Source organism: Aspergillus alliaceus, assembly GCF_009176365.1.
Source record: "Aspergillus alliaceus strain CBS 536.65 unplaced genomic scaffold BDW43scaffold_106, whole genome shotgun sequence".
Classification (NCBI taxonomy): domain Eukaryota; kingdom Fungi; phylum Ascomycota; class Eurotiomycetes; order Eurotiales; family Aspergillaceae; genus Aspergillus; species Aspergillus alliaceus.
Window position 1 is genome coordinate 25,952 of NW_022474789.1, and position 23,808 is coordinate 49,759.

At 48.4% G+C, this 23,808-nt stretch overlaps 8 protein-coding genes across 8 annotated transcripts; 4 read left to right on the plus strand and 4 right to left on the minus strand.

Moving 5' to 3' along the window:
- The first annotated feature begins 182 nt into the window (after positions 1-182).
- BDW43DRAFT_295166 (Alpha/Beta hydrolase protein) lies at positions 183-2,900 on the plus strand. Its single transcript, XM_032044037.1, has 6 exons — positions 183-339; positions 410-694; positions 756-1,038; positions 1,097-1,323; positions 1,378-2,497; positions 2,549-2,900. Exons 2-5 carry the CDS (start codon positions 499-501, stop codon positions 2,265-2,267), a joined length of 1,596 nt encoding a protein of 531 aa, XP_031893838.1. The 5' UTR covers positions 183-339; positions 410-498; the 3' UTR covers positions 2,268-2,497; positions 2,549-2,900.
- Positions 2,901-3,340: 440 nt separating this feature from the next.
- On the minus strand, positions 3,341-4,624 carry BDW43DRAFT_318018 (TauD/TfdA dioxygenase family protein; the record flags this gene model as incomplete). The annotated part of the gene is made up of 4 exons (XM_032048627.1): positions 3,341-3,495; positions 3,571-3,945; positions 4,001-4,333; positions 4,390-4,624. 4 exons carry the CDS (start codon positions 4,622-4,624, stop codon positions 3,341-3,343), a joined length of 1,098 nt encoding a protein of 365 aa, XP_031893839.1.
- Positions 4,625-6,092: 1,468 nt separating this feature from the next.
- On the minus strand, positions 6,093-7,711 carry BDW43DRAFT_317243 (major facilitator superfamily domain-containing protein; the record flags this gene model as incomplete). The annotated part of the gene is made up of 5 exons (XM_032048493.1): positions 6,093-6,579; positions 6,630-6,736; positions 6,788-6,961; positions 7,013-7,230; positions 7,285-7,711. 5 exons carry the CDS (start codon positions 7,709-7,711, stop codon positions 6,093-6,095), a joined length of 1,413 nt encoding a protein of 470 aa, XP_031893840.1.
- A 2,331-nt stretch (positions 7,712-10,042) lies between these two features.
- On the minus strand, positions 10,043-11,637 carry BDW43DRAFT_317244 (uncharacterized protein; the record flags this gene model as incomplete). The annotated part of the gene is made up of 7 exons (XM_032048494.1): positions 10,043-10,522; positions 10,576-10,694; positions 10,745-10,781; positions 10,837-10,962; positions 11,023-11,272; positions 11,335-11,426; positions 11,479-11,637. The coding sequence occupies 7 exons, from the start codon at positions 11,635-11,637 to the stop codon at positions 10,043-10,045; spliced, it is 1,263 nt and encodes a 420-aa protein (XP_031893841.1).
- A 654-nt stretch (positions 11,638-12,291) lies between these two features.
- BDW43DRAFT_304949 (major facilitator superfamily domain-containing protein) lies at positions 12,292-14,296 on the plus strand (the record flags this gene model as incomplete). Its single annotated transcript, XM_032045701.1, has 9 exons — positions 12,292-12,516; positions 12,565-12,737; positions 12,797-13,059; positions 13,113-13,278; positions 13,331-13,541; positions 13,593-13,862; positions 13,919-13,954; positions 14,017-14,219; positions 14,281-14,296. The coding sequence occupies 9 exons, from the start codon at positions 12,292-12,294 to the stop codon at positions 14,294-14,296; spliced, it is 1,563 nt and encodes a 520-aa protein (XP_031893842.1).
- Positions 14,297-14,629: 333 nt separating this feature from the next.
- On the minus strand, positions 14,630-15,969 carry BDW43DRAFT_317246 (uncharacterized protein; the record flags this gene model as incomplete). The annotated part of the gene is made up of 2 exons (XM_032048495.1): positions 14,630-15,804; positions 15,870-15,969. The coding sequence occupies 2 exons, from the start codon at positions 15,967-15,969 to the stop codon at positions 14,630-14,632; spliced, it is 1,275 nt and encodes a 424-aa protein (XP_031893843.1).
- A 3,567-nt stretch (positions 15,970-19,536) lies between these two features.
- Positions 19,537-21,113, plus strand: BDW43DRAFT_304950 (uncharacterized protein; the record flags this gene model as incomplete). Its single annotated transcript, XM_032045702.1, has 3 exons — positions 19,537-19,587; positions 19,846-20,560; positions 20,620-21,113. The coding sequence occupies 3 exons, from the start codon at positions 19,537-19,539 to the stop codon at positions 21,111-21,113; spliced, it is 1,260 nt and encodes a 419-aa protein (XP_031893844.1).
- A 716-nt stretch (positions 21,114-21,829) lies between these two features.
- BDW43DRAFT_295172 (flavin monoamine oxidase family protein) lies at positions 21,830-23,511 on the plus strand. Its single transcript, XM_032044038.1, has 3 exons — positions 21,830-22,268; positions 22,339-22,660; positions 22,729-23,511. The coding sequence occupies exons 1-3, from the start codon at positions 21,909-21,911 to the stop codon at positions 23,496-23,498; spliced, it is 1,452 nt and encodes a 483-aa protein (XP_031893845.1). The 5' UTR covers positions 21,830-21,908; the 3' UTR covers positions 23,499-23,511.
- Positions 23,512-23,808: the final 297 nt, after the last annotated feature.

Consider the following 23,808-nt stretch of genomic DNA (forward strand, 5'->3'; position numbering starts at 1 on the left):
TTCACCTTCCGTTCCCAAAACAAGTCTAGTAATCTATTTACTTCATTCTTATCAGTGTTTAGTGTTCAAATACCAAGCTTTGACTAATCAGTGACTTTTTCTCCAGTCGAACTGTTCCCCAGACTGGTAGATTTCACAACAGCGACATCGTGACTCTATAAATCGCTTCCGGAACGAATACTCTGGGAAAAGGTTGAGCTTCCACATATGCAAAAATGTGGACCAAGTCTGCCGCTGTAGCCGTCAATCATAAGATTCTGTATCTCCATATCCCTGAGAGATAACAGCGGCCGTATCATTGGAAACCCTCTTAATCTCCATGTCCATGGCCCGCTCCGGGTAAGCCAACCGACCCACTCGCTGCTGCAAAACCCCTCACCGTATATGCCATGTGCTGATTATGTGGTAGACTTTCGAAAATCCTTTAAATCCCCCGATCGGCAGATTGGGGAGCGGGCTGAGCTTAGAAGTTTTCGCGTCTAATTTTCCGAATTGAAGATGCTGTTGAAGAATATCGTGTCAACGGCGGTCCTCGCAATCTCGCTATGTGCGGACAATGCCGCAGCTAAACATGGTCCGTTTGGCCAAAGGGCCCGCGATTCTTTGAACCTGGCCAAACGATCGGCAGAACGTCCGAGAACTGCGCCAAAGAATGGGACTGATAAATTTCAATTTCTGACCAAAACAACAAAGCGTATGTTGAGGCACCTCCTACACGGGCAAAGAGGCGGCCACCGATACTGAATTCCAATTAGCCTACCGTGTAAAGAGCCTACCTGATGTCCCTTTCGATATCGGTGAGATGTATTCTGGCTTGGTACCTATCGACAAGGGTGACGATTCGAGGGCCCTCTTCTTTGTGTTCCAGCCAACAGTCGGGGAGCCGGTAGATGAAATTACTATCTGGCTCAATGGAGGACCCGGATGTAGCTCCCTCGAAGGGTTCTTCCAGGAGAATGGCAGGTTCCTTTGGCAGCCGGGGACCTTCGCCCCGGTCGAGAACCCATATTCTTGGGTGAACCTGACTAATGTACTTTGGTATGCTCGTTCTACCTTCAAATTATTGGGTGGTTGAGTAATAAATACTTTTCAATAGGGTCGAGCAGCCAGTTGGAACAGGCTTCGCTATCGGCAAGCCCACGGCCGTCTCTCAGGAGGAGACCGCTGAAGACTTTGTAAAGTTTTTCAAGAATTTCCAGGAGATCTTTGGAATCAAGAACTTTAAGATCTATGTCACTGGCGAAAGTTACGCAGGTCGCTATGTCCCCTATATCTCTGCCGCTATGCTTAATAAAAACGACACGGAGTCCTATGACTTGAAGGGTAAGTAATCTAGCTTCTCGCGCAAGCAGTTTAATCTAACCATTGCTTATACAGGGGCTCTGATGTACGACCCTTGCATTGGCCAGCATGACTATATCCAGGAAGAGGCCGTCGCCGTTCCATTTGTGCAGCAGAACACAAATCTCTTCAACTTCAACTCCAGCTTCATGACGGAGTTGGAGGGCCTTCATCAATCATGTGGCTATAAAGAATATGTGGATGAGTACCTCGTCTTCCCACCGGCTGGCGTACAGCCTCAAAAGTCCTTTAACTCTACGAGCGAAAGAGACTGTGATGTTTTCAACTTAATCAGTGATGAAGCCTTAGTGGGTAACTCCTGCTTTGATATCTACGAGATCAACCAGATGTGCCCGCTCCTTTATGACGTTCTCGCCATGCCCACAGCGTTCAACTACAAATCCGCAGGTGCCACTGTGTATTTCGACCGCGCGGATGTCAAGCGCGCCATGCACGCCCCATTAAACGTTACTTGGTCCGGGTGCTCAAACGAAAACGTCTACGTTGGCGAAGGCGGCCCAGAGGATGAGGGTGACATCTCTGCCAACCCCATCGAGCACGTATTGCCGCAGGTGATTGAGGGGACGAACCGTGTCCTTGTCAGCAACGGAGACTTCGACATGATCATCATCACGAACGGAACGCTGCTGGCGATTCAGAACATGACGTGGAATGGCCAGCTCGGGTTCCAGTCCGAGCCTACCACCCCGATCAATATTACCCTGCCGGATCTTGCGTGGGGCGAGGTCTTTGAAAATAACGGATATTCCATGGAGGAGGGCCAGGGAATTATGGGTGTTCAACACTACGAGCGCGGTCTCATGTGGGCTGAAACTTACCAGTCTGGACATATGCAGCCTCAGTACCAGCCCAGGGTGTCGTACCGCCATCTGCAATGGCTGTTGGGTCGGGTTGAAAAGTTGTGAGGATAGTGTTTACTGGCACTGAATAGCTATTAAGGCATGTCAAGGCACCAAGCGGAGGATAGGTTTCTGGGCTAGAAGTCTACTGACCTCATTGTACACCATGGCATGAATATGTTGAACTATATCATACTATGTACAGATATAAAATCCATCGAACATGAATGAACTTTTTTCAAAACATTTCGCGGCTTATCATCGTGACAAACACACAATATCTATTGCAGCCTCAGGCAGATAGTCCCAGACCCCGATTCTCGAATCACTAGCCTAATGTGGAACAGTTGATTCTCCACCGAGGATAAAAGCATGGTCTCTTGTCCTGCATCACTCATGTAACGTTTCTTGATGATAAATAAAGCTTTTGATCTGTTAAGGCAAGTACCCGTGCTCGTTCTCAATACAGTCGACGATGGTCCGGACATCCGCGATACGCATATGGGAATGGACAGGTCTACTTCGGCAGCTACTCTTCGCGTGGTGACTAGCAATACCAGCTCATGATGGTTCTAGCATCGCGTTCCCAATCAGACGGAAACTTGTTTAGGAGAACAACAGGTGTAAGGTCAATATGCACAGCAATCGAAATCAATCAGTGCATACAGGGCGAAAGCCTCTTCTCTGCGGATGGCTCATTTCAAGTCCATGGTGCTGGAGGCCTGCAAGTGGCGGATGTGGGCATGGTACCTGCTTTGACCAACAGTCATATTCAAGTGACAGCGTATCTTGTGGACGTGATGTGTGCGGAATCTCTCATTCAATAGTGATAGGCGGTGCGAACAAGGACACTAAGTTGGAGGCGAAGTCTCTGCCCTGAATACAGGCTTTCTAACTCATGCTTCAGAGAACTATCGCTTTCTTTCACCTTCAATTGACGTATCGAAATGTTCAGGGTGAGGGAGGCTCTCCCTACATGATACAACAATCTATCACGATATGTGAAAAGTGCTTGTTCCGTAATTTTTTATTTGCAACGATGATATTTATATATCGGTAGTATTCTTCTTTAAGCTATTATATGAGATAGAAGGCGATTGTGCAATGATTACACTATATTGCGCCCCCCCATTAAGTATCTAGGCCTCCTTCTCCAAGGCCTCGCGCCGACTTGTACTCTTTGGATCGAAGTAGGGCCGCTCCCCGAGACCAACAACACGGTGACCCGTCCGCGGACCTAGACCTTTGTAATCGAACGTCGCGGCGTGGTACACGCTGCGATTGTCCCAGATAGCTGTACAACGACATTGCATTAGACGCGACTTTCTTCCAGGTACATTACAATGTAAAGAAAGGGAACACAACTTACCCAAGTCATTGGGGTTCTGCCATCTCAGACGAACCTGTAGATCATGGTTCTCAACGATCAAAGTGACGAACCATCTCAACAAATGCTCGCTTTCCTCGTCAGTCAGATCATTGATCTTGGCAACATGAGCCCCGACAGCAAAGACACTCTTCCACCCGGTCACCGGATTCGTCCGGATAACAGGATGGATGGCCTTCAACTCATCTCCAACATTCTCCGGGGCACCCCGAGGTCCGGTAAAGATCTCGAAGTCATTCTCTTTGGCAATCTTATTGAACCCGGGCTGGGCATATGTTGCAGTCAAGCCCTCCAGGAACTGCTGGTATGGCTTGGAAATGCGATCATATACTTCATATCCAGATGCCCAGAGTGTGTCTACACTGTAGGTTAACATATGTACAGTGTCGGGCACTTAGAACGAGGGACTCACCTCCACCAGACTCGGGAAGCTGCGTCAATCGCAGCACAGTGTAGTCACTGGGAATCGGCTCAAAGGTGATATCGCTATGCCATTCTCTTCGAGCGCTCTGCTTCTTCTGCTGCAGGCGCCCCTTGTACAGCTTTTCGTGATGCTCAGAGGTGATGACACTGATCTCGTCATCTTTGACACTGTGCTCGCGTTGCGAGTTATGAACGGGATGCACGTGGAGGCCAGATGTACTGGGCTTGCCGGCGAGGAGACCCAGTCGCTGGATCAGTTCTTTTTGCAGCTCATCATCTAACCCGTCCTGTTTGCGGAAAAAGACGACACCCCGTTGGGAAACTATGGACACTTAGCTAGCTGTCAAGGTATTAACACAGCTTGCAAGAGACACGTACTGGTGATAGCAAGATCGCGAAGCAACTCATCAGAATTGGGAGCGCGCAGCCACTCCTTCAAACTGGCCGTGGGGAACTCCCGACCGATAACGGGAGTAACGTCAAAGGAATCAAAGGAGTTCAGAGACCCGCTAAACTTCAAGGGTTCCTTCTGAAGGGACTTTGCGGTCGAGACATCTCCTTCCACGAGTGGGACCACGGGAGTAGCGGTGCTGTCGGCGATAGAGGGAGCCATTGGACGAGGTTTTTGTACTATGTTTTGTTCAAATTACAGTATCAAGATCTGCTGACCTGCGACAGAGGCCACAACAACTTCTATTTATACCTTGTATCGTAAAATGATACTCTTAACGCAATAGTGCCGCACTCCCATGCCCCGCATCTCCACCCATAAACCACGGCACAAAGAACCATTAAGATTGCGAGAAACAACTGATAAGAATAGTAACCGATAGATGTACAATTCGCAATGTTGTCCAAGCATCATGCCATATCTCGCCATCTCATGCTACTCGCAGGGTTGTATAGCCTGAAGTGTATACTCCTCTGTATGCACGGCCCTATATCTCGCTGCGATGGGGTCATTTGACGCACCGGTAACGCAACCGCCACATGAATGCCAGCGACACCGCCAATAATACGTTCTAAATATCATATGCCACATAAGCGAGATTTTAGACAAAGTATAAGCAGCCTAGATTATTGTTGCGATGTCGGCGACAGCGTTAGATGTCAGAGAGTGTTGTAAGCGAGTGCTTGGCGATTGATCACATCAGATGCACGGGGGATAGCATCATGAGGGTCGGCTGCTTGTCTTCATTATCACATACCTGGAGCTGTATAATTTGGGATAAGCTTGGATAGTGGGAATGTTGTATCCAATGATGGGGTATAGCAATGCCTTACTTTGTATAAGGTGTTTGTTGCGCCCAGGAAAACACCAACTATAGCTTCTAACATCTTCTGTAGAGGGTTTAATGCATTACTGTTAATCATAAAAGGTTAAACAGTATGGGTACACTCACAGTATAACTCATCTACTCATCACGATAGTCAAGTGAACTCCATACTTCATAACTCTACCTCATCCAGAACATCCCCCACAGCCTCCTCAACAACCACCTCACCTCTACAACCATCTACCCTAGTTGTAATCCCAACTTCATAAATCTCTTCATAAATCCCCAAGAACCTAATGCGCAAACCTAAAATCCAACCGCTTATTCCCCTCGTCCTTCGTCGTGACTAAATATCTCACCCTCTCCTCCGCCGACATACCCCCCCACCTCCGATCCCTCCATCTATTTCTTAAAACATAATACCCCTTCGTAAAACAATACAGAAAAATATTCATGCCTACCAACGCAACCAGAACCCGATTCCCCCGCTTATACCGGGGCGCGTCATCTACCACGCCTGTCAGCCCTAGTCAATCTATACCATACCCTAACCGCTAACCAACCAACCAAACAAGCAAGCAAGGATAGAAAGGAAAGGAAAGGAACATAGGGAACATACCAGCACGGTAAATATTCGAGGATATAATCCCCGAAGTCTGCACGCACATATTGTATACGGCTGCTGAGACGGTTCGAGAGCGGACAGTGTTGGAGTTCCGGGAGATCCAGGCGACTTGGATTGGGTGGGCTAGTATTTTTGATTATTATTCATTAGATGGGTTCAGGCTGTTAGGGTTGTCGAGTTCAACTTGAGAGTTGAAGAAAGGGTGAGTGAGGGATAGATATAAACCCACAAGATGGAACGGACAAGAACACCGTCATAATCGCCCATGCCACCCACTTATTAATATTATTTATATCGACAGCATAGAGGTATATGACGAAGGGCAGAGCCCAGATCTGCGGGATCATGGCGGACCAGGTTAACTGGGTAATCCACTCAGAGACGTAGGTCAGGGTTAGCATTGTGAAGATCTGGGCTACTTGACTTGGGATGGCGAGAAGGTTTGTGACGAAGGTATTGAAGCCCATTCCGCGAAGGGTGAGGGTGAGGTATTGGTGCGGGGGGGTTATGGGAGTGAGGAAGGTGACGCCGAGGGCATAGAGGGGCCAGAGGTCGAAGTCGCAGAGGCTTTTCCAGAGGAGATTGGGGGTTATGGGTTCGCGGTTGTGCATTGTGCCTTTGCTTGGGTCATCGCGGATGACTCGGTTGACCATTATTGTTTCTTCGCTGGGGTGGGTTAGGGGTGTGGATAGGAGTTGGGGGAGGTGGAGCGTTACCGTGGGGTGAACCAGCCTGACTTGCCTCGAGCCCAATTGGCGGTTTGGCAGGGACCTGGGGGCATGAGGATGAAAGCGGCCAGGCCGATTATTAGGGTTAGGAGGCCCTTTTAGCTTGATTAGTTGGGATGTAGATATGTTGGTGGTGGATTTTCTACCTCGATGAGGAAGAGCCATCGCCAGCCGGCCTGGCCTTGGATGCCCCGGAGGTGCAGTAGTCCGAAGGCGAGGAAGCTTGCGAGAATGTCTGCTAGGTTCATGGCTGTCCAGAAGAAGCCCAGCCTGACGGAAAGTTCATGGGACTTGTAGAAGTAAGACAAGTATAGAATTATCTACACACTTGAGTAAGTATGATAAAAATGTATTATTGTCGTATAACTTACATCGGGAATAAACCCTCCCTGGAGGATTGCGAGAAGGGCCCGACAGGCAAGGAAGGATGACCTTCCACTGAGGCCATACTGGGCCATACCCACCGCTGACCACAGTGTCATTTGCATGGGAATCCACCTGTCCGGTCCCATCCACTTGCTGAGGAGTTGAGAGGGAAGCTCTGCACAGAGGAAAGAGAGCTTGAATACAGTATTTCCCAGGTTGTAATCTACTCATAAGGTTAGATTGTTCTCAAGAGCTCATTGTAGTATGACCAGCTTACCATTGGTAGTGAGGTTCAAGTCATCAAGAAAGTTGTCTGTCAAGGCTTGCTGAAGGTTTGCCCGATCCAGCTCCAGAGCCATGAACATGATGGCGGTAAATACCATGATCCGGAGATCGATCTTGCGAATTAACCGGTTTTCCTCACCCCAGGTCCATCTTGCGGAAGGGTCAAACCGGTGCAGGTTCTCCCAATCCTCTCTTGGTTGATATTCCTTGGCGATGTCTGGGTTATCATACACGGATGGCTGGGTTGCAATGGCAGCTGGGTCATACTTCGTCCCCTTTTGAATCCAAAACTTACGCCTACTTGTTGGTTCAGCTAAGGGCAGAGTTTCACGATCACTCGACGAGTCAGACTCATTTGGTAACGATGAGACTGTCTCGCTGGCCGTTTTCGTTGTTATGGGGAGATGAACAATAGGCATCCTGAAAAGATAGAATTGAGGTATATGAATTCTATAGGACTATGTACAAGTGAATGTCCTAGTAATTGAATATACAGTTATATATTCTCCAGATCAATACTACCTGAGATGAAGTTACTCCTCATTGATAGCAATCTAGCCCACGCTAGAGCCATTCATGTCCTTGGCAAGCGCTTGCATCATTTTATGATGCCGGAGTAGTACATGGATTCCCGATTGGCGAGCATCGGAGATCGACGATAATAGTGCACTTCGCTTAAATAGATATTGAGACGCGCAGAATTTATATAGCAAATGTAGTCGAATTGTCGAACTAACTACGTGGTGGTCAGCATTGGGGTGCCTCTAGCGATCTCGGATCGTGACATTGAGGCATGGTATGATGCCATCAACCCTGCAGGTTCACCATCACCGCGTCTGGCTCCCAACGAAACCATTATATTTAATTGGACAGAGATAACCAGTAGTCTTCGAAGGCCTGATTTTAAGTAGAGGGCACAAGCATAAGGCAACAAACGTCATGTTCCTGCTCAGCGGACGCGCACTTAGGGCTTCCATTGTACTATTAGATAAGGGTTTACAAGTCTAACCACTCAATCTACCAGGCCAAAAAAGCGTTATTTCGCTCAATACCACCAGGAGTAAGAAAGACAACTAAAAAAAACCCCCGCCAGTTGATGTCGCGTGAAAAGCGGAATTTGGCTCCATCTTGTAGATTAGTGAATCCTTGGGAGGGGGCAATGGCCGTGAGATGATTCAGTAGCAGCCGAATCAACGTATAAGAACTTGTTCTACCGAAGCCTGGTTCTGTCTTGCTTTCGTCGCGAAAATTCCGGAAGTAGCTAAAGGGGCGTTAGTGTGGGTTAGGAGAAAGAGAGCTACAGATAGACATACCAACAGAGATCATCTAGTACCGCATTCTCATTAGCTAGATCCTCAACCCTTTGAATCCTCCATCGCTGTTGTAAATCGTCGGGGGTCTAAAAGTGGTCCTTGCGATTTTGAACTAAGGCCACCTCCCGAAACTGTTGTTAGAAATCGCACCATGCGGTATCTCGTTGAATGAGTTCCGGGCACAGACAAAGCCACAGGAGTGTTGTCGTTCATTGCCTCCACCTGTCATCCAGGGAATACAGTTGCTTATTCGGATATCGTTACGGTTCTCTGGGGATATTATGCCCCAGGCTATCCGATTCATCTCACTATACCTATCATGGACAGTACGTGCTTTGTTCCTTGCAGTAAGGATCGTGTCCTGTGCAGCTCATTATGCGTCTCGTGTGTGTGCTGACCAACGGATCACATCTGTTGGTTCATTGTCTATCAGATCAATTGGGCCGCGCAAGATAATTTCCGCTTCGATCTTTGCGAAATCTTCCAAGCCGACAGCTTTTTGAAACGTTTCTTCGAGAGTCTATTTGGCATATTTCTCGCCCAAGTCGTTGGACCTTTCGTATGGGTGTCTATTGAGGAGCCTTTGGCGATTGCCAAAGGAGACGCTGGTAGGGACGGCGGTCCCCATCTCTCATCGCTACACACTCTCCGGAGATGGAATTCTTAGTGGAGGTCTTTGTTAAAGAAAAGGAGTTACCATAGTGACAGGGTTATGACCAGAGAGAGACCCAATTGCGTGGGAGAACGGAAGTCAATTGGAGATGTGGAGGCTGAGTGCTAAAAACGATTGCAAAGATCGGAATGGCATCCTCCAACTTCTTTGAGAGGAAATTCGCGAAGGCCTGTTCTTATAGGCTAGGATTATCTGTAGACGACATCACAGAAGGGCATTTATATTCAAAGGTTCGACCACCTGCATAGTATACGAGGTAATCACAATTCACCATCGTTGGGCCGATTTTGTTCTTTGAAAATCATGACTATTAAAAGACCAAAACTTGCTTTCCTTGTATACTGTAATCTCTGCCAGCCATACGACATCAGCACCCCCCAACCCCCCCGTTACTATGAAGGATATCCTTGCTTTCGCTTCCGGTCAGTCAGATAGTAGATAAGTGGGACTAAATACTCCGACCTTTAATATCATAAATTGTCAATACCACTCGACCAAAATACCAGCTGATACCTGGTCGTGCCTTGGACATATATGTCCTAACAACATAAATTAATACAGCAGTAGTCACGTATAAATCACCGGATTCTCAGCAATCCTCGTCTAATCTACGTATATTGCAATATATTATTCAGATGACAATCGGGCTTTCGAGAATGCTTAAAACCAAAAAGGTTCTAAAGTAGGCTTTAAGCTTGAAACCGGAAAAAGAGGCATACTGAATACATATGCCACCCTAGTGTCACAAAATAGCAACTGCTGGTTCAGAGCTTACTTCCGGGAGAGTCCTTCTGTATAACACCCTGGAATGTCCTCTCCACATCATGCTCTGAAAGCCATGTCATGTTTGGCTTGTTCCTTACTCTTTTTAGCAAACCTTCTTCCCAGTCCGTGTTCGTCGTCTGAGCTCCGATCCCTTTGAGGACGATTTCCAAGAGCTTTTCAGTATGTGGCCGTCGAGTCTCGTCGTACAGTTTCAGTGATGTATTGAGCTCCTCTGTTTCTGGCTTTTGTGTTCTGGACGATCCTAAAACATGCTGGAATGCAAGAAACAACGCATACGCGTCATCAAGAGCTAACGAGCCTCCGGCAGCGAACGCACCACCATGAGTATGTGCTGCGTCACCAACCAACGTCGCCCTTGACTCGAACACCCAAGTTGAAAGCGGCTTGCCAGCATAGTTGGGGTATATTCGTGTATAAGGGGTTGCATCTACTAAGGCCTTTACCACGGGGTTCCAGTCCTTTATAAGAAGCTGTCAGTTTATTATTCCGAGCGCACAATGTCCACAAATACCTTATATCGCTCCCGTAACACATCGACATTTTCCTCGGCATTCCATTGCACATCCTTAACCCTACCATCTGCATTGACAGGTACGTCAAAGTTGCCGACGGTTGTATATTGACCTTTGCCTGTGCTTCGGTCAGATGCGTTTAACATTGTTGGGGTTGTCTGTCAATACCTAGCCGAGAGGCGAAGAAGTTCTCGTTTGGTCCCAACTATTCCATCTAGTCAGCGCTAGGCTCCTGAATCCATGACACGGATCAAACATACCCAATGCGCGGAATCCAATGGTAGGTTTGGGATATCTGCTACAAGAGAGGCGTCGAATGTCGACCGCAGAAAGACCTTACCGGTGGAAACCAGTTGGTGATTGGGAACGAATGACTTCCTGACTTTCTAAACTCCTGTGAGTAGCCTCCTTTCTAGTATTTTACACGGTCACGATGATACACATACCGAATGGATTCCATCCGCGCCGATCAATACATCACCTTTTGCAGATGTTCCATCGGCAAAGTGAAGAGTGACCCCGTGCTGTGATGCATCCGCAGAGGCTACCATTTTATCCAAATGGATAAGGTCCGACGGAACATGTTCCAGTAGTGCTGCATGCAAGTGGCCACGATGAAATCTGGCTGTTTCGTGTCGGCGAAGGCGAACGTCGGCAAAGTACTCTTGGTGTATGACCTCGTTCGTCTTCCAGTGTCTATTAGAATGACTCGTAAGTTATAATGAGCGTTTCATATGCTAGAAGAAAGGCAGCTGCACCTGTAAATCATAGGGACCCCAGAAGGGCCGCGGAAAGCAGTATCGTCATCGAGAGCATTGAGTACTCCAAGTTTTTCGAGAGAGCGAAGGCCCTTATATACAATTAGCAAAGGCACGATACACATTCTACGATTTTTATCTTACATTTGGGCTTAAGGCAATACTAGCACCAATTTCGCGGAGCTCGGTTGCTTGCTCGAACAACTCAACATCAATGTAAGGGAGACGCCTCAACGCAATAGCCGCAGAAAGGCCGGCAATGCCAGCTCCCGCAATAATAACCCTGAGTTTTTCTTGGGACATCCTGTCATACTGGATCCGGCAAGCGATTGGACAAGGATACGCGGGATGATTGCCGTTTAAAGATTTACACAGAGGAAGCGTGGCTAATAAATTGCAGTCAACTGTCCTGTCGGTGTAAGCTCATATCTGAATTCTGCAACCATTATGTGATGGAGCGACAAGCACGCAAGCCGTGCAGGAATTATGCAAGGCCGCCATTAGGGCACTAAGTTAAGACGGCGCGGGATTCGCCCCTACATACCCCATCCCCGCATTCCGATAGTCCTTATAGGACCAGTTACGAATTAGAAGCTCATCGAGTTTGTCGGCTTGAGGGCCGCCGCATAATTCCCGGGATAATAGGCTTTTTGGCCGATAACGGCGCCGTGTTGTAGTATTCATCGTCTAATGTTGCGTCATATGTCGCCAATGGTGCGAGTTGTTCGCTGTACCAACGTGACAGTCTTATTGACTCGAATTGCTTAATTCTCCCTTATTCAGGCTTTACAGTTATTAAGATATCGGGCACTTTCCGTAAACGCTCTATATGGTGGCGTGGGTTGCCCCATTCTAGAGTATACCTGTGGGATACGGAGCAACAAAACCCACCTCATCCCCCAGTCCTGAATGCAGTCAGATACAATCGGTAAGGTATCAGACGTTGGTAAAGCGTCTATGTCGAAAACGAGCGTCTCAAACCCAGTCGACGCCGTCAGCGCTGTCGCTCAACCACCCAAGCTCAGTCAGCGATATGCCGATGAGAGTTACAAACTCTTTTCGAAGGTTTCGGTGACAGACCCTACGCCAGAGGAAGCTTTCGCAATCAGGAATAAATGTCTATGGAAAATTTTACCATTTCTCTGCATAGGATATCACATTATGTACGTCGACAAGCAGACGGTGCGTATCCCTTTGAAATTTGCGTACAATATCTCACATATCCTTTAGCTAGGGAATTCAGCTATTTTGGGGATTATGGATGATGCGCATCTCAGCTCGAATCAGTACAACTGGTTGTCATCGATTTTCTACTTTGGCTACCTGCTCGCGGAGTGGCCGCAGAACTGGGCCCTTCAACGTTTCCCCGTCGCCAAATGGCTGGCTGGGAACCTCATTGTGTGGTACGAACCTAGCCAAATCAATCTATCATCAAGCCATTTAGCGCTAACTCATATTCTAGGGGAGGTATTACGCTCCTTCACATACCATGCAATAGCTTTGCCACCTTGTTTGTCGTTCGTTTCTTCTTAGGTGTAGCAGAGGCATCAATCGTCCCTGCTTTTCTGTTGATCTTATCTATGTTCTTCACATACCAGGAACAGGCGGTCTTAATGCCCATCATGTGGTCGGTGGGAAATGCCAGCCCTATCACTTCCGGTCTGCTCTCCTATGGGGTTCTGTGGATAAAGACCGGAACGTTTGCCCCGTGGAAATGGTTCATGGGTACGACGCCTCCATTCCAAATAAACAGTACCTAAAATACTCACTTATTATAGTAATTACGGGCGGAATGACTGTTGTGTTTGGAGCGGCTGTGTGGCTCCTCTTCCCGGACAATCCACTACGTGCCGGATTTCTTACGCCAGAAGAGCGCGCACAGGCAATCCTTAGAATAAAGCAAAACCACTCCGGCATCGAGCAGAAGTATTTTAAGAAGTACCAGTATGAGGCCGATGTGTTGTCCTTTTTAGTGTCGCAAACTCACAGCTCCCAGATTCATCGAGGCACTGAAAGACCCAAAGTCATGGCTGTTCTTCCTACACGCCTGGTCGCAAGAAATGGCAAATGGAATGACAAACCAGTACTCATTGATTATTAACTCGTTTGGCTTCACTGTGCTTCAAACCACCTTACTAGGATGTGTCTCCGGGATAGTCAGCTTTTTCTCTCTTGCATCAGCAGCGTTGGTGTTGGCCAAGACAAAAGTAAGATTTGTCCCAAGAAATAGCTGTTGACTACTAACAAGGACCTAATAGAACTGTCGGGCTTGGGTTTCTCTAGTTGCCTATATCCCGGGAGCAATATCAAGCATCCTATTACTTAGTCTACCTTGGTCCAATCGATGGGGTCTTCTCACAGGAATATGGATCCGCTCAACTGTCGGCATTCCATACGCAGTTGTCATGATCTGGGCTTCAAATGCATCGGCTGGCCATACTAAAAAGACCACAGTAATAGCCATGTATCACATCGGATATGGGTTGGGCAATATCCTATCCCCCCAATTATTTCAGCCACGATGGAAGGTATGCATCTAGTCTGCTCTATTTACGCTCCCTTCGGCTAATGAAAGGAGCAACAGCCCCGTTACTATCCCACTTGGACGATCATATTAGTTGTAGGCTTTTTGAACCAGTTCACGATCCATTCTATGAAGGTTTCAATTACTTACCCAGACAGGTCGCCTGCATTCTACCGTCAATCATCATTGCATATCTCCGATGGTATCTTTCTAAGGAGAACAAGCGTCGAGATGAACTGCAGCATGAGGTTCTTGTTGCAGATACAGGCGTGGTTGAAGAGGTGGACAATGATGGTACAAAGCACGCTCGCCTAGTGGATAAAAACCAGTTAGACTTGACGGATCGGGAGAACCCTTCGTTGTATGTGCTTTGCTCTTCTGCGTTTATTTTGAGAGTGCTAAACAGATGTTTGCTATATCAGCCGCTACGTGCTCTAGTATATAGGCACATCTTGGGATTCATATATGCTGGACCCTCTAGAGGGAATACACCTCGTAGCTATTTCCCGATTGACGCACATCAAGCCCCCGTGTCAACTAATAGTTTTGCATTCTACCACGCTTTTAGCATCTATCATTGCGGTAGGGGGAAAGATTAAACGGGAAATAGCTTCAATTTGTCTTGAGATAAGTTAAATGCCAAGATAATACTCAAACGAAGATTCCATATCCTTGCCAGCAAGCTAGAGAAACTAACTTTAACAGCCATCTTCCACCAGCAAGAGCAAACCATGTTCCAGTTTTCCATGTCATATTTTTGACTCCGCCAACTCAGAAAAATACACCGGCACCCAAGCAAACACCTGAAACACATTTGTCGCTCCGACAACAGTGATCGCTCTTTTGACAGTGTCGGATGCATCGCTTGTCCCGCCCTCCTGCTTCGGCGGTCCCATCCGCTTTCACAGCACTCTCCTCCGACTTTTTCGTCTGATCCGCAGGTCCATAGCGTTCATGGATCTCGCGGCGAGACGCACGAGGTGGCTTGTGAGGGCCCAAGCAGACCCCATAGAGGCAGGAATCACCAGGACAGCAATGCTGATTAACTCTACACCCGCGGTTGCATGGGCCCCTAGATACCAACAGGTTTACAGGAGAAGAGCCCTTACCTTTATCCTTGTCCTTAACCTCGTCCTTAACCTCGTCCTTATCCTCGTCCTTATCCTCGTCCTTATCCTCGTCCTTATCCTCGTCCTTATCCTCGTCCTTATCCTCGTCCTTATCCTCATCAGTGTCGTTGTCCCCAGTAATAATCCCATACTCATCCAGTAGATTCTCTCCCTTCTGGGCAGCGTTATCCTGGACCTCATGCGCCACACCGCTAAGCGTACGAGTTTCCTTGCGAATGAAGACGCATTTGCGCTGCAGACACATATACCCAGTGCAGCAGTGACCTCTAACTGTACATGGGCGATCTTGGCACTTCTGTCTCGCATCCAGTTCCCTTTCAAGGGTGTTAGCGGCAGTGACTTCCTCCCCATCATTTCCATCATCCTCATCACTGTGATCACGCGGAACTACCGCTCCCCCAAAGGTAGCACTAAGCTTTCCCTGAGATTTCGGCAAGTCCTCCAGCTTCTTCATATCTTTCCCCACCTCAGCAAGCCGTAGCTCATCAGCCTTTGCCTCTGGCTCTGACTTTGCTGTCTCCTTGGGCGGCTCTTTCTGAGGACCTAAACGGACTCTAGGCAGGCGGGAATCGCCAGAGCAGCAGTGCTGATCAACCCCGCAGCCGCGCTTACACGCGTTTCTCTTCTCAAGGGAATTGAACAGAGAAGGACTTGCGTCGCGCTTCCACGGGACTGGGTGGTCTTCTGGTTTCCAGTCTGGGGGTGGGGGGAAGTGATGTTGGAAGAAGTGCCACAATATGGCCTTTTGTTGTTCGGGGGGATATACGTCTAGTGACCTGTCTTTCTGGGGGGCGGTCCGGGAGAGCTGAGGGGTGACTATTGTGGATGTTAGTCCACTGATACTTGGAAGGGGGATTATGATTGCAGGTGAAGATACTAACCTTCGGGGTTGGTAGGAGTGCCCACAACCGCCTTGTGGGTGACCTCGGTGGAGGCCGCCAAAGTGGCGAAGGTCCATAGAAGGATGGTCGAGACCTTCATTATGAAGAGAGGGTAAAGTTGTAAAAGTCATCAATCGTCAAATGATAATGTTGGTATGAAGAAGAGAGAAGAAGATGGATGAAGGTGGGGGAGGATGGAGGCTTTATAACATAACTGAGGAGCATTGGATATGACCCGATGACCCTGGTGAATGAGTGACAGTCTTTCTTTCTAGTTCCACCTTCTCCGGGATTGATATATTAATATGCCCACACTTCAGTGAATCCAGTCGCTGTACATGAAATGCTTCCCCGCGCGTGGGTGTCACTCCATTGATAGAGTATGCCAAGTGACCATAGAACGGTTCACTAATAGTCGGGCATAATCAGTCCAGTCAAACCTTCTAAATGATCTATTTGCACACGGTCCACTAGGACACTTTGCCCCGTGGCCAGCCTAAGTGGCGTAGTGGAGAGTTACTCCTCACTGCAGTCAAAACTTAACGTTATGATAGACAGATGTACCTGAAGCACGCACCTAGTGAATGTGTCTTAATCTTGTGAATGTTGTATACTGAGAGTATAGACCACACCATATTGATCCCATCCAGTATTGAAATTCACACAGACAAAACAACATACGATCCTTTTCAAGATTCCAAAGCCATTATTACTCCACATGCCGTATAACCTTCGATCACTGAATTCAACCCCGTCCCACTTCCCTTTGTTCACCACTGCTTTGAGCGCAACTAAGCCACGATAGTGGACCAAAGCCTCCACCCACAAAAGTAACATCAACAATGGGTTGCTCTAGTCAGGCCCTAGTGGTTTCATCTTCTTTGTCTGATGAGCCTTGTTATTTGCCCCGTTGCTTAACCTACCATGCTATAGCCCTGGTTCCTGAGTTAGGATTCCCTGATATGCACCCTGCATGCAGCGAGACAAAGAGCTTAGTATCAACTTTAATTGCCCAAACCGTCACTCCATTACACAGCCTAGCCGGACCGAAGGATATAAATACAATATATGCCCCACAACCCTCACTTCCCCTGTTGAGAACAATACTTCTCCCTTATCCGGGGAGACATGTGTATCGCGACGCCCGACACCAGCTAGTCGACGTCGCCGCCGAGAAGCGTTATTGGCTTTGCATTTATGGAGTCACTTTGTTCCCCCAGGAATTGAATGATGAACCGTGTCTGACGGTCACTGTTATCTTGGAACTTGGCTACCTGGGGATGTGGTTGGGTTCCGAGTGAGCCAAGTTTGCCCCCCATGGGATCGAATGAGCGTACGGAGTGGAATACATTCGGTCCCTGAGACAGGTAATAGAAACCAAGTATGATATGTCTCGGTGAGAAAACTTACTGCATCACCATACCCAATGGCTTCCTCACCGAGTACCAGAGCCCGAGATAACCGTTCTCCATATTCACCCAAGTGAAAGAATGGGACAAGCGCAAGGCCCGCTACGAATCACACTTGTGCCTATTCCGCTCCATTCCCATGCATACACCGCCATCAACAGCACAGGAAAGCCCAGAAATGACCCCCGTATTGTGTGGATTCTCCTCCAGTCTCCGCCTTGATAAATGCATCAATAGCCCATTCCCTGTCTGCCTGGAGAAATAAGCATTGTACATGCAGGGACTCGATCCACAATTGTCTACTCGGGCGCATCCTTGACTTACTTCACACTATCCGAGGTAGCGTTATCCTGTGGAGGCGGTTAGTGCCCAAAAAACCCTCCTGTTAGGGATGCGTAACTCTTTCCCAGTCTGTCTGGATAGGGTTTATTCACTCACTCTGACATTCCTAGTGGAGTTGGTGTCTTATGTACTGTATAGAGAGCAGAAAGCTACACAGTTCTGTCCATGTTTTCGGATGTATGGTTGCCTATAGAGTAGCTCTACTACGAACCTAACTACAGTACCATCTAGGTATACCCGCTCCTCTTACCTAGTGAAATAGGAAAGTTAGGATGTATCTGTTGGTATTAGGATACTTTGATTCCACATGATCCCCTAAACCCTATTACCCAGAGTATTCTTCCAGCGTGGTCGGAATTCTTGCTCGCCGGGCATTTACCAGGATATTTCGTCAATACCTCTTATCTCGATTTGAGATCAAAATATTTCATATGTACAGGCATGCTACGATTCTTCTTCTTCTTTCCATTGGGAAATAGGAGAAGTTAAATATCAGAGTAGTGTAGTGGTAGTATCCCAAAAAGGTTTTACCCAGTTGGCACAAAACCAGGAACCAGGGGCACAGAAGCGGTAAGCTATCAGTGGACCAGGGGAGGAACTCTCGGACCGACAACTCATACGCAACCGCTGGAAACCCACAGCCCCAGACGGATACCTTAGGCATTAATCGCACCGTCATACACGCGCCCAATAATATGTAAATATCAGCGCTTTGCAATGGGAGATAACTTGGCTCATTTCTATTCGTATTTTGAGTTTCCTTTTTCGTACACTATTATGTAAGACCAATGTGGTTGGGAATAAAAATTATTTGAGTTAATAAGAATAAGCTTGTTCAGGCCCCATGAAGCTCAAAAGCAATCTCACCCAGAAACACTGGAATAAGGGCAGATTTCACCTCATGATAATATGTTTTCAGACAAAGGCTACCAGAGTGCCTTTCATGGTCACCTGCTTTATATTCTGGATGAATAGGATCCAGTGGGTTAGAAGATGACAATGGTTTATGAGTAGTTGTGCAAGACATTGTCTGTCACACAGGAATATATAATTGGATCATAATAGACTTTTATATAGGCGCATCTAGACCAGCACTCGGTCCCAGATGGGAAACCAATACCGACGTATACGAAAGAGAGGCCACTCGCATGGATCTAACAAAAGGAAAATCAAAATCAAAAACTAAAATTTACCAGATTAAATAAAAGAAACAAATAGGTTTCTACGCCTTCTAGAAAAATGGATGTTGTTGTCCAGACTCGCCGAAGTAGCAGCGGCGGGTTGACAGTGGGCACTACCCTGAAACGGGTTAGCGGGCTTCCACTCGGGCATTTTTCTGTTTCTGTTTCCACTTTTAAAGAGTCGCAGTTTTCTGATTACATCCGGACGCACCGACTTGGCAAAATTCCTATTCCTGCGTTCTGATTGCTGCGAATGTGAGCTCTCGAGTCAGACACACAGACAGGGGCCACTCCAATGATTCCATTGGATTATGGGCCTCGGACAGAGGCTAGCGTGGCGGTTGATAGGCCCGAATAAGCTGCCCTAACGGCTGCAGAACTTATCTTCAAGGATCCTGGATCCACCCATTAGTGTTATGGAATTATTACCATCGCTGTCCTACATTTGCCGCCCATAATAAAACACGCCGTCGATGACTGGTGACGCCCTGCAGCTCTCTTTCCTTTGATTTTAGTCGTCCACAGACCCCGAACTGGGCCGACGATGCTCCGACTTCAGTCTCCCCTGATTCCTCCCCCCCCCCCCCCCCCCTTTTGGGGCAACCAATGACGACATCCCATTGGGATTCGGGTTTTCTCCAAGATTTCTAGCAGGCGACAAGACGCTCTCCCTCTTCCTGTTCTTCTAATCCGCCCCCAGAATCCAGCGCCATTCTATGATCTCCGGCGCAGAAGATGGCAGAGCGCACGGCTAGCAAAACCGATGACATGGAAACGAGTAGCAAGGTAAGTCGGGTCCCACATCTAGTTCGGCGGTAGCGGAAAACAGCTGACATAGGACCTCGTTCCGCCGATCACAGAAATCATCAAGTCATGACTGCGATGCAGAACGCAGTCGCAAGGAGCATGGGAATGGACGAGGGATGCTCGCCAGGTCCGGCACACGGACGCACACGAAAAAATCTCTCCTTGGGTGCGGTTTTGTAGCGGTATGTCCAAACCCTGCTTACGCCCGGTCGCGCGGTCCTGACCCGACTGAAACAGCGCACATTTAACCAAGGCCAAAGTCCTCGTTCCGAGCACGAGGCTGAGTCAAGTCCGGAACACGGCACGCATCGAAAACAGGCGTCAAAATCTGGGGTAACGCACCCGATGGAGCAGAACGATATCATGGGTGTGCGCGTGGAGCAGAATCTCGATGAATTAGGGAATGCGGAGGGCGGCGTTTCATCAACGAAGGTTGATCCAACATCCGCGCAGAATCCTCGGACCCGTGATAGCCGTGCGAAGCAGATGGAGTCGCACATTGTTGCTTTGGCCAGAGGGATTACGGAGCTAGACAATGATCGCAAACGACTGCAAGCCCAGGTTCGCGCCGCGAAGAGCGGCTCCTGGGTCACTAAAAGCAGCCGGCAAATTCGCGAAGAACTTTCAAGCCTCGAAGAAGCACTACGGCGCTGGGCCGAAGCTTATAGCGTGGGCGAGCTACGTGCGCTGGAATCTGTGTCAATCGAGGAGAAAAACGCGGTTTTGGAACATTTGAAGGGATACTGTGCGCAGCAGGACTGGACCATCCTGCTCAGCAGAGTGCCAGCGATGACAGACAAACTCCCAGGTCTTCTTATGCAGGCGTTGCTGGCTAAGGATATCTTCCGGTCGATCTTTGCAAATCCCTTTTTCGCCTTCGGAGAGGCCAAGGAACCATCGAAGGCGCACGCGGCCCAAACATTATCTTATCTATACGCATCAATGCTGGATGGTATGCCCACCGAGCTCCTGCCTAACCGGTTATAGTAGTCTCTGACGAATAAGTTGCAGTAAACAAAGAAGAGGCCCACATCTGGCGTTCACAAACGCTCCGGCTTCTGGCCACCCCGCCTCCGAATTCCGTCCACAATGCACCGTTGCGCGAGAAAGTAGAAGCCGTGACGAGTGAACTTGCGGTTGGGTTTTTGGCCGGTCCTGCCCACATACTGTTCCGACATAGGGATGATGCGCGGGCGATCCGGCGCAACCAGGAACTCTATCAGCTGTATCAGACCGCCGGAGAGTTGGCCATCTCCCTGTGGACTCAACGATCCTTCATGAGGTGTTATTGTTTGGATGAGCTGGCCGTCTTCCGGGTAGAGCATCCGGTAATGAGTGCGCATTCGATTCACCGTCAACATGGGAACGACAGCCGATTAGATGGCAAAAATGCTCTGATCATTGTGCAACCAGCCATCGTTGCCTTCGGGAACGAATATGCTGAGCACTACGATCTGTGTAAGGTTTGGGCGAAGGGGATTATCCTGGTGGATGAGAATGCGTGACGCGGAAGTTATGATGGATCTCAAGACTATCTGACGAGGACTGCTAATAATGTTATATAAATAATCTTAATGCATGCCGGTATGTTCTGCACTATCTAGTGATCGCACGTGACGGCTGAGACATGCTTGCTACCTTCTTCCACCTTCTCACTACTACATCTACAGAGTTCTAGCAAGCTAACTACTACTCCTCTTCTCAACTCGTCAATACCCCCTGAAGGTCTGAGGGTCACAATATACAAAAGAGACTGAATTGATTAGTCCGCCACCTTCCAATCCGCGGTGGAACCTGAGATCAAGGAATCTGAAGCGCCTTTATTGCGCGTCCTTGGGATAACTATTTTTTCTGAAGTAGAGCACTATACACACTGGTAAATTGTTCGCTCATTCCAAGTCACCTGCATGGATGCAAATCTTCCACCAACCGCAAGTGGCAGATATAGGAAGAACAGAAGGAAATAAGGTAACTGAGATTTCCTTTTCGAATTAATGATGCTGACACGTCATTATTATTCTTTACAATTGACTAACCTGAAAGGCGAAAATTGTTCCTCGAGATTCTTACTATTTAACGCCCGTGCTTCGCTGTTGCTGGGTGTTCCTCAGCACCCGACATGCAACTTTCTATTTTTATATGACGGGAGCCGCGGGACCCGCCCTTGTATTTTGTTAGATATACTACGTCAGTTGACGACAGTCTATATAGTCAGGGGTGATCTCGTCCCCCAATCGCTCAACCACCCTTTACCTATCTTTATGTAGTCCTAAAACTACAGGGCTCGACTCTTGAACAACATGGATCCACAATCAAGTATCCACACTTTCCCCGTCACACCCAGGACAGTAGACGTGGTAGTCATCGGAGCAGGACTGAGCGGGCTACGCGCAGCATTAGGTGTTCAAGCGGCGGGACTCTCTTGTGTAGTCCTGGAAGCTACGGATAGGGTGGGAGGGATGACGCTCAGCATATCATCCAAGCAGAGTGGTCCCGGTGTCAACGATGTCGGTGCTGCCTGGATCAATGACACTACCCAAAGCGAGATGTACAAGCTTCTCCAGCGATACGGACTACAGGGACAGATGCAAGCATGCAAAGGAAAGGACATTTTTCAGTCTCCAAATGGCTATATCTTGTCTCCTCACGGTGAACTGCCGGTAGGCCCCCCTCATCCCTCGGATGGCTATATACGGCTGCCTAGTGCTGACCAATAAACGGGATCATTAGATACCCGAGGAAGAACAGCTAGCAGTGTCTGAAGTTTTCGTCAAGCTTAGAGAACTCATTGCCAATGTTGATCTGGAAGATCCGAGCTTAGGCCCCAATGCAAAGGAGCTAGACAATGTCACTTTGTACGAATACTGTATCCGGACCTTCCAATCCGAAGCGATCGCGGATCTATTCGATTACACCTGCCAAGCTCTGGTTGGTGTAGAAGGCAATGCAATCAGTATGCTAAGCTTCCTACACGCGTGCAAGTCCGGGACAGGGATCGATGCTTTAACCTCAGACGGCAAAGATGGAGCCCAGTATCTCCGAGTCCGACAGGGTGAGGAAATCCTCATCATCACCCACCATCTACATCCTCATTTATACAAAGCTGACCCAATCCTAAAGGAACACAAGCCTTCTCGCAGAACATGGCAGCAGAACTAAAACCAGGCACGCTCTATCTCTCAACGCCCGTGACCCAAATTACCCAAATCCAATCCCAATCAATAGACATCTGCACGGTCCAAACAGCAACCAACACAACCTTCCACGCCAAAAAGATCATCCTCTCCATCGCCACACCCCTCTACCCCACAATAACCTTCACGCCACCACTCCCACCCCAGAAACAACGTCTCGCTCACGAAAACAAATTAGGCTACTACTGCAAAATCATCTTCATCTTCCCCCACCCTTTCTGGCGACCCGCAGGCCTCTCAGGCACCATCCATGCAGATGCCGGCCCCTTCCTCTTCACCATGGACACCAGCATCCCAGACGACAACCAGTGGTCTCTAAGCTGCTTCGCCGTCGGCCCCCGGGGTCGCGAATGGTCACTCCACTCCGAGGAAGAGAGGCGCCGCTCCGCATGGACCCAGCTGCGTTCCGCGTTCGAGAACGTACAGTTACCACCAGGACAGGAGGTCAGCGTCCCGGACCCGATCAGTGTTCTTGAGTATGACTGGTCCAAGCAGGAGTTCTTTTGGGGTGGGCCTGTGCCGGCTTCACCGCCGGGTTTGCTTTCTGGGGTTGATGGGGATGCTGTGAGGGCGGCATTTGGGAATGTGCATTTTGTGGGGACGGAGACTTCGTTGGTTTGGAAGGGGTATATGGAGGGTGCGGTGCGGTCAGGGGATAGGGGTGCGAGGGAGGTTGGGGGTGCACTTGGGGTGTGATTGTTGGGTCCGGATAATGTGTTCTGCGTTAGAAACAGTGCCTGGTACTATTTGGAGATAATTCGTCGGATAGTTTTGAACATAAGAGTGTATTTTATTTTTCCCAAACGATACATATACGTCTTGATTTTCCCTTAAAAAAAGGATGTAACACATGCTAAGAGCACAATTTCCCATTCAGACCTTGCTTCGTTCGATTTTCTCATGATAGAAACATACCTACCTAATCGACAACGCATGAGCTTATACCAGAGAGCTATTCCTGAGGTAAGGTTAGAAGCCGAACTCCTTCCGATGTCTACCACTGGTG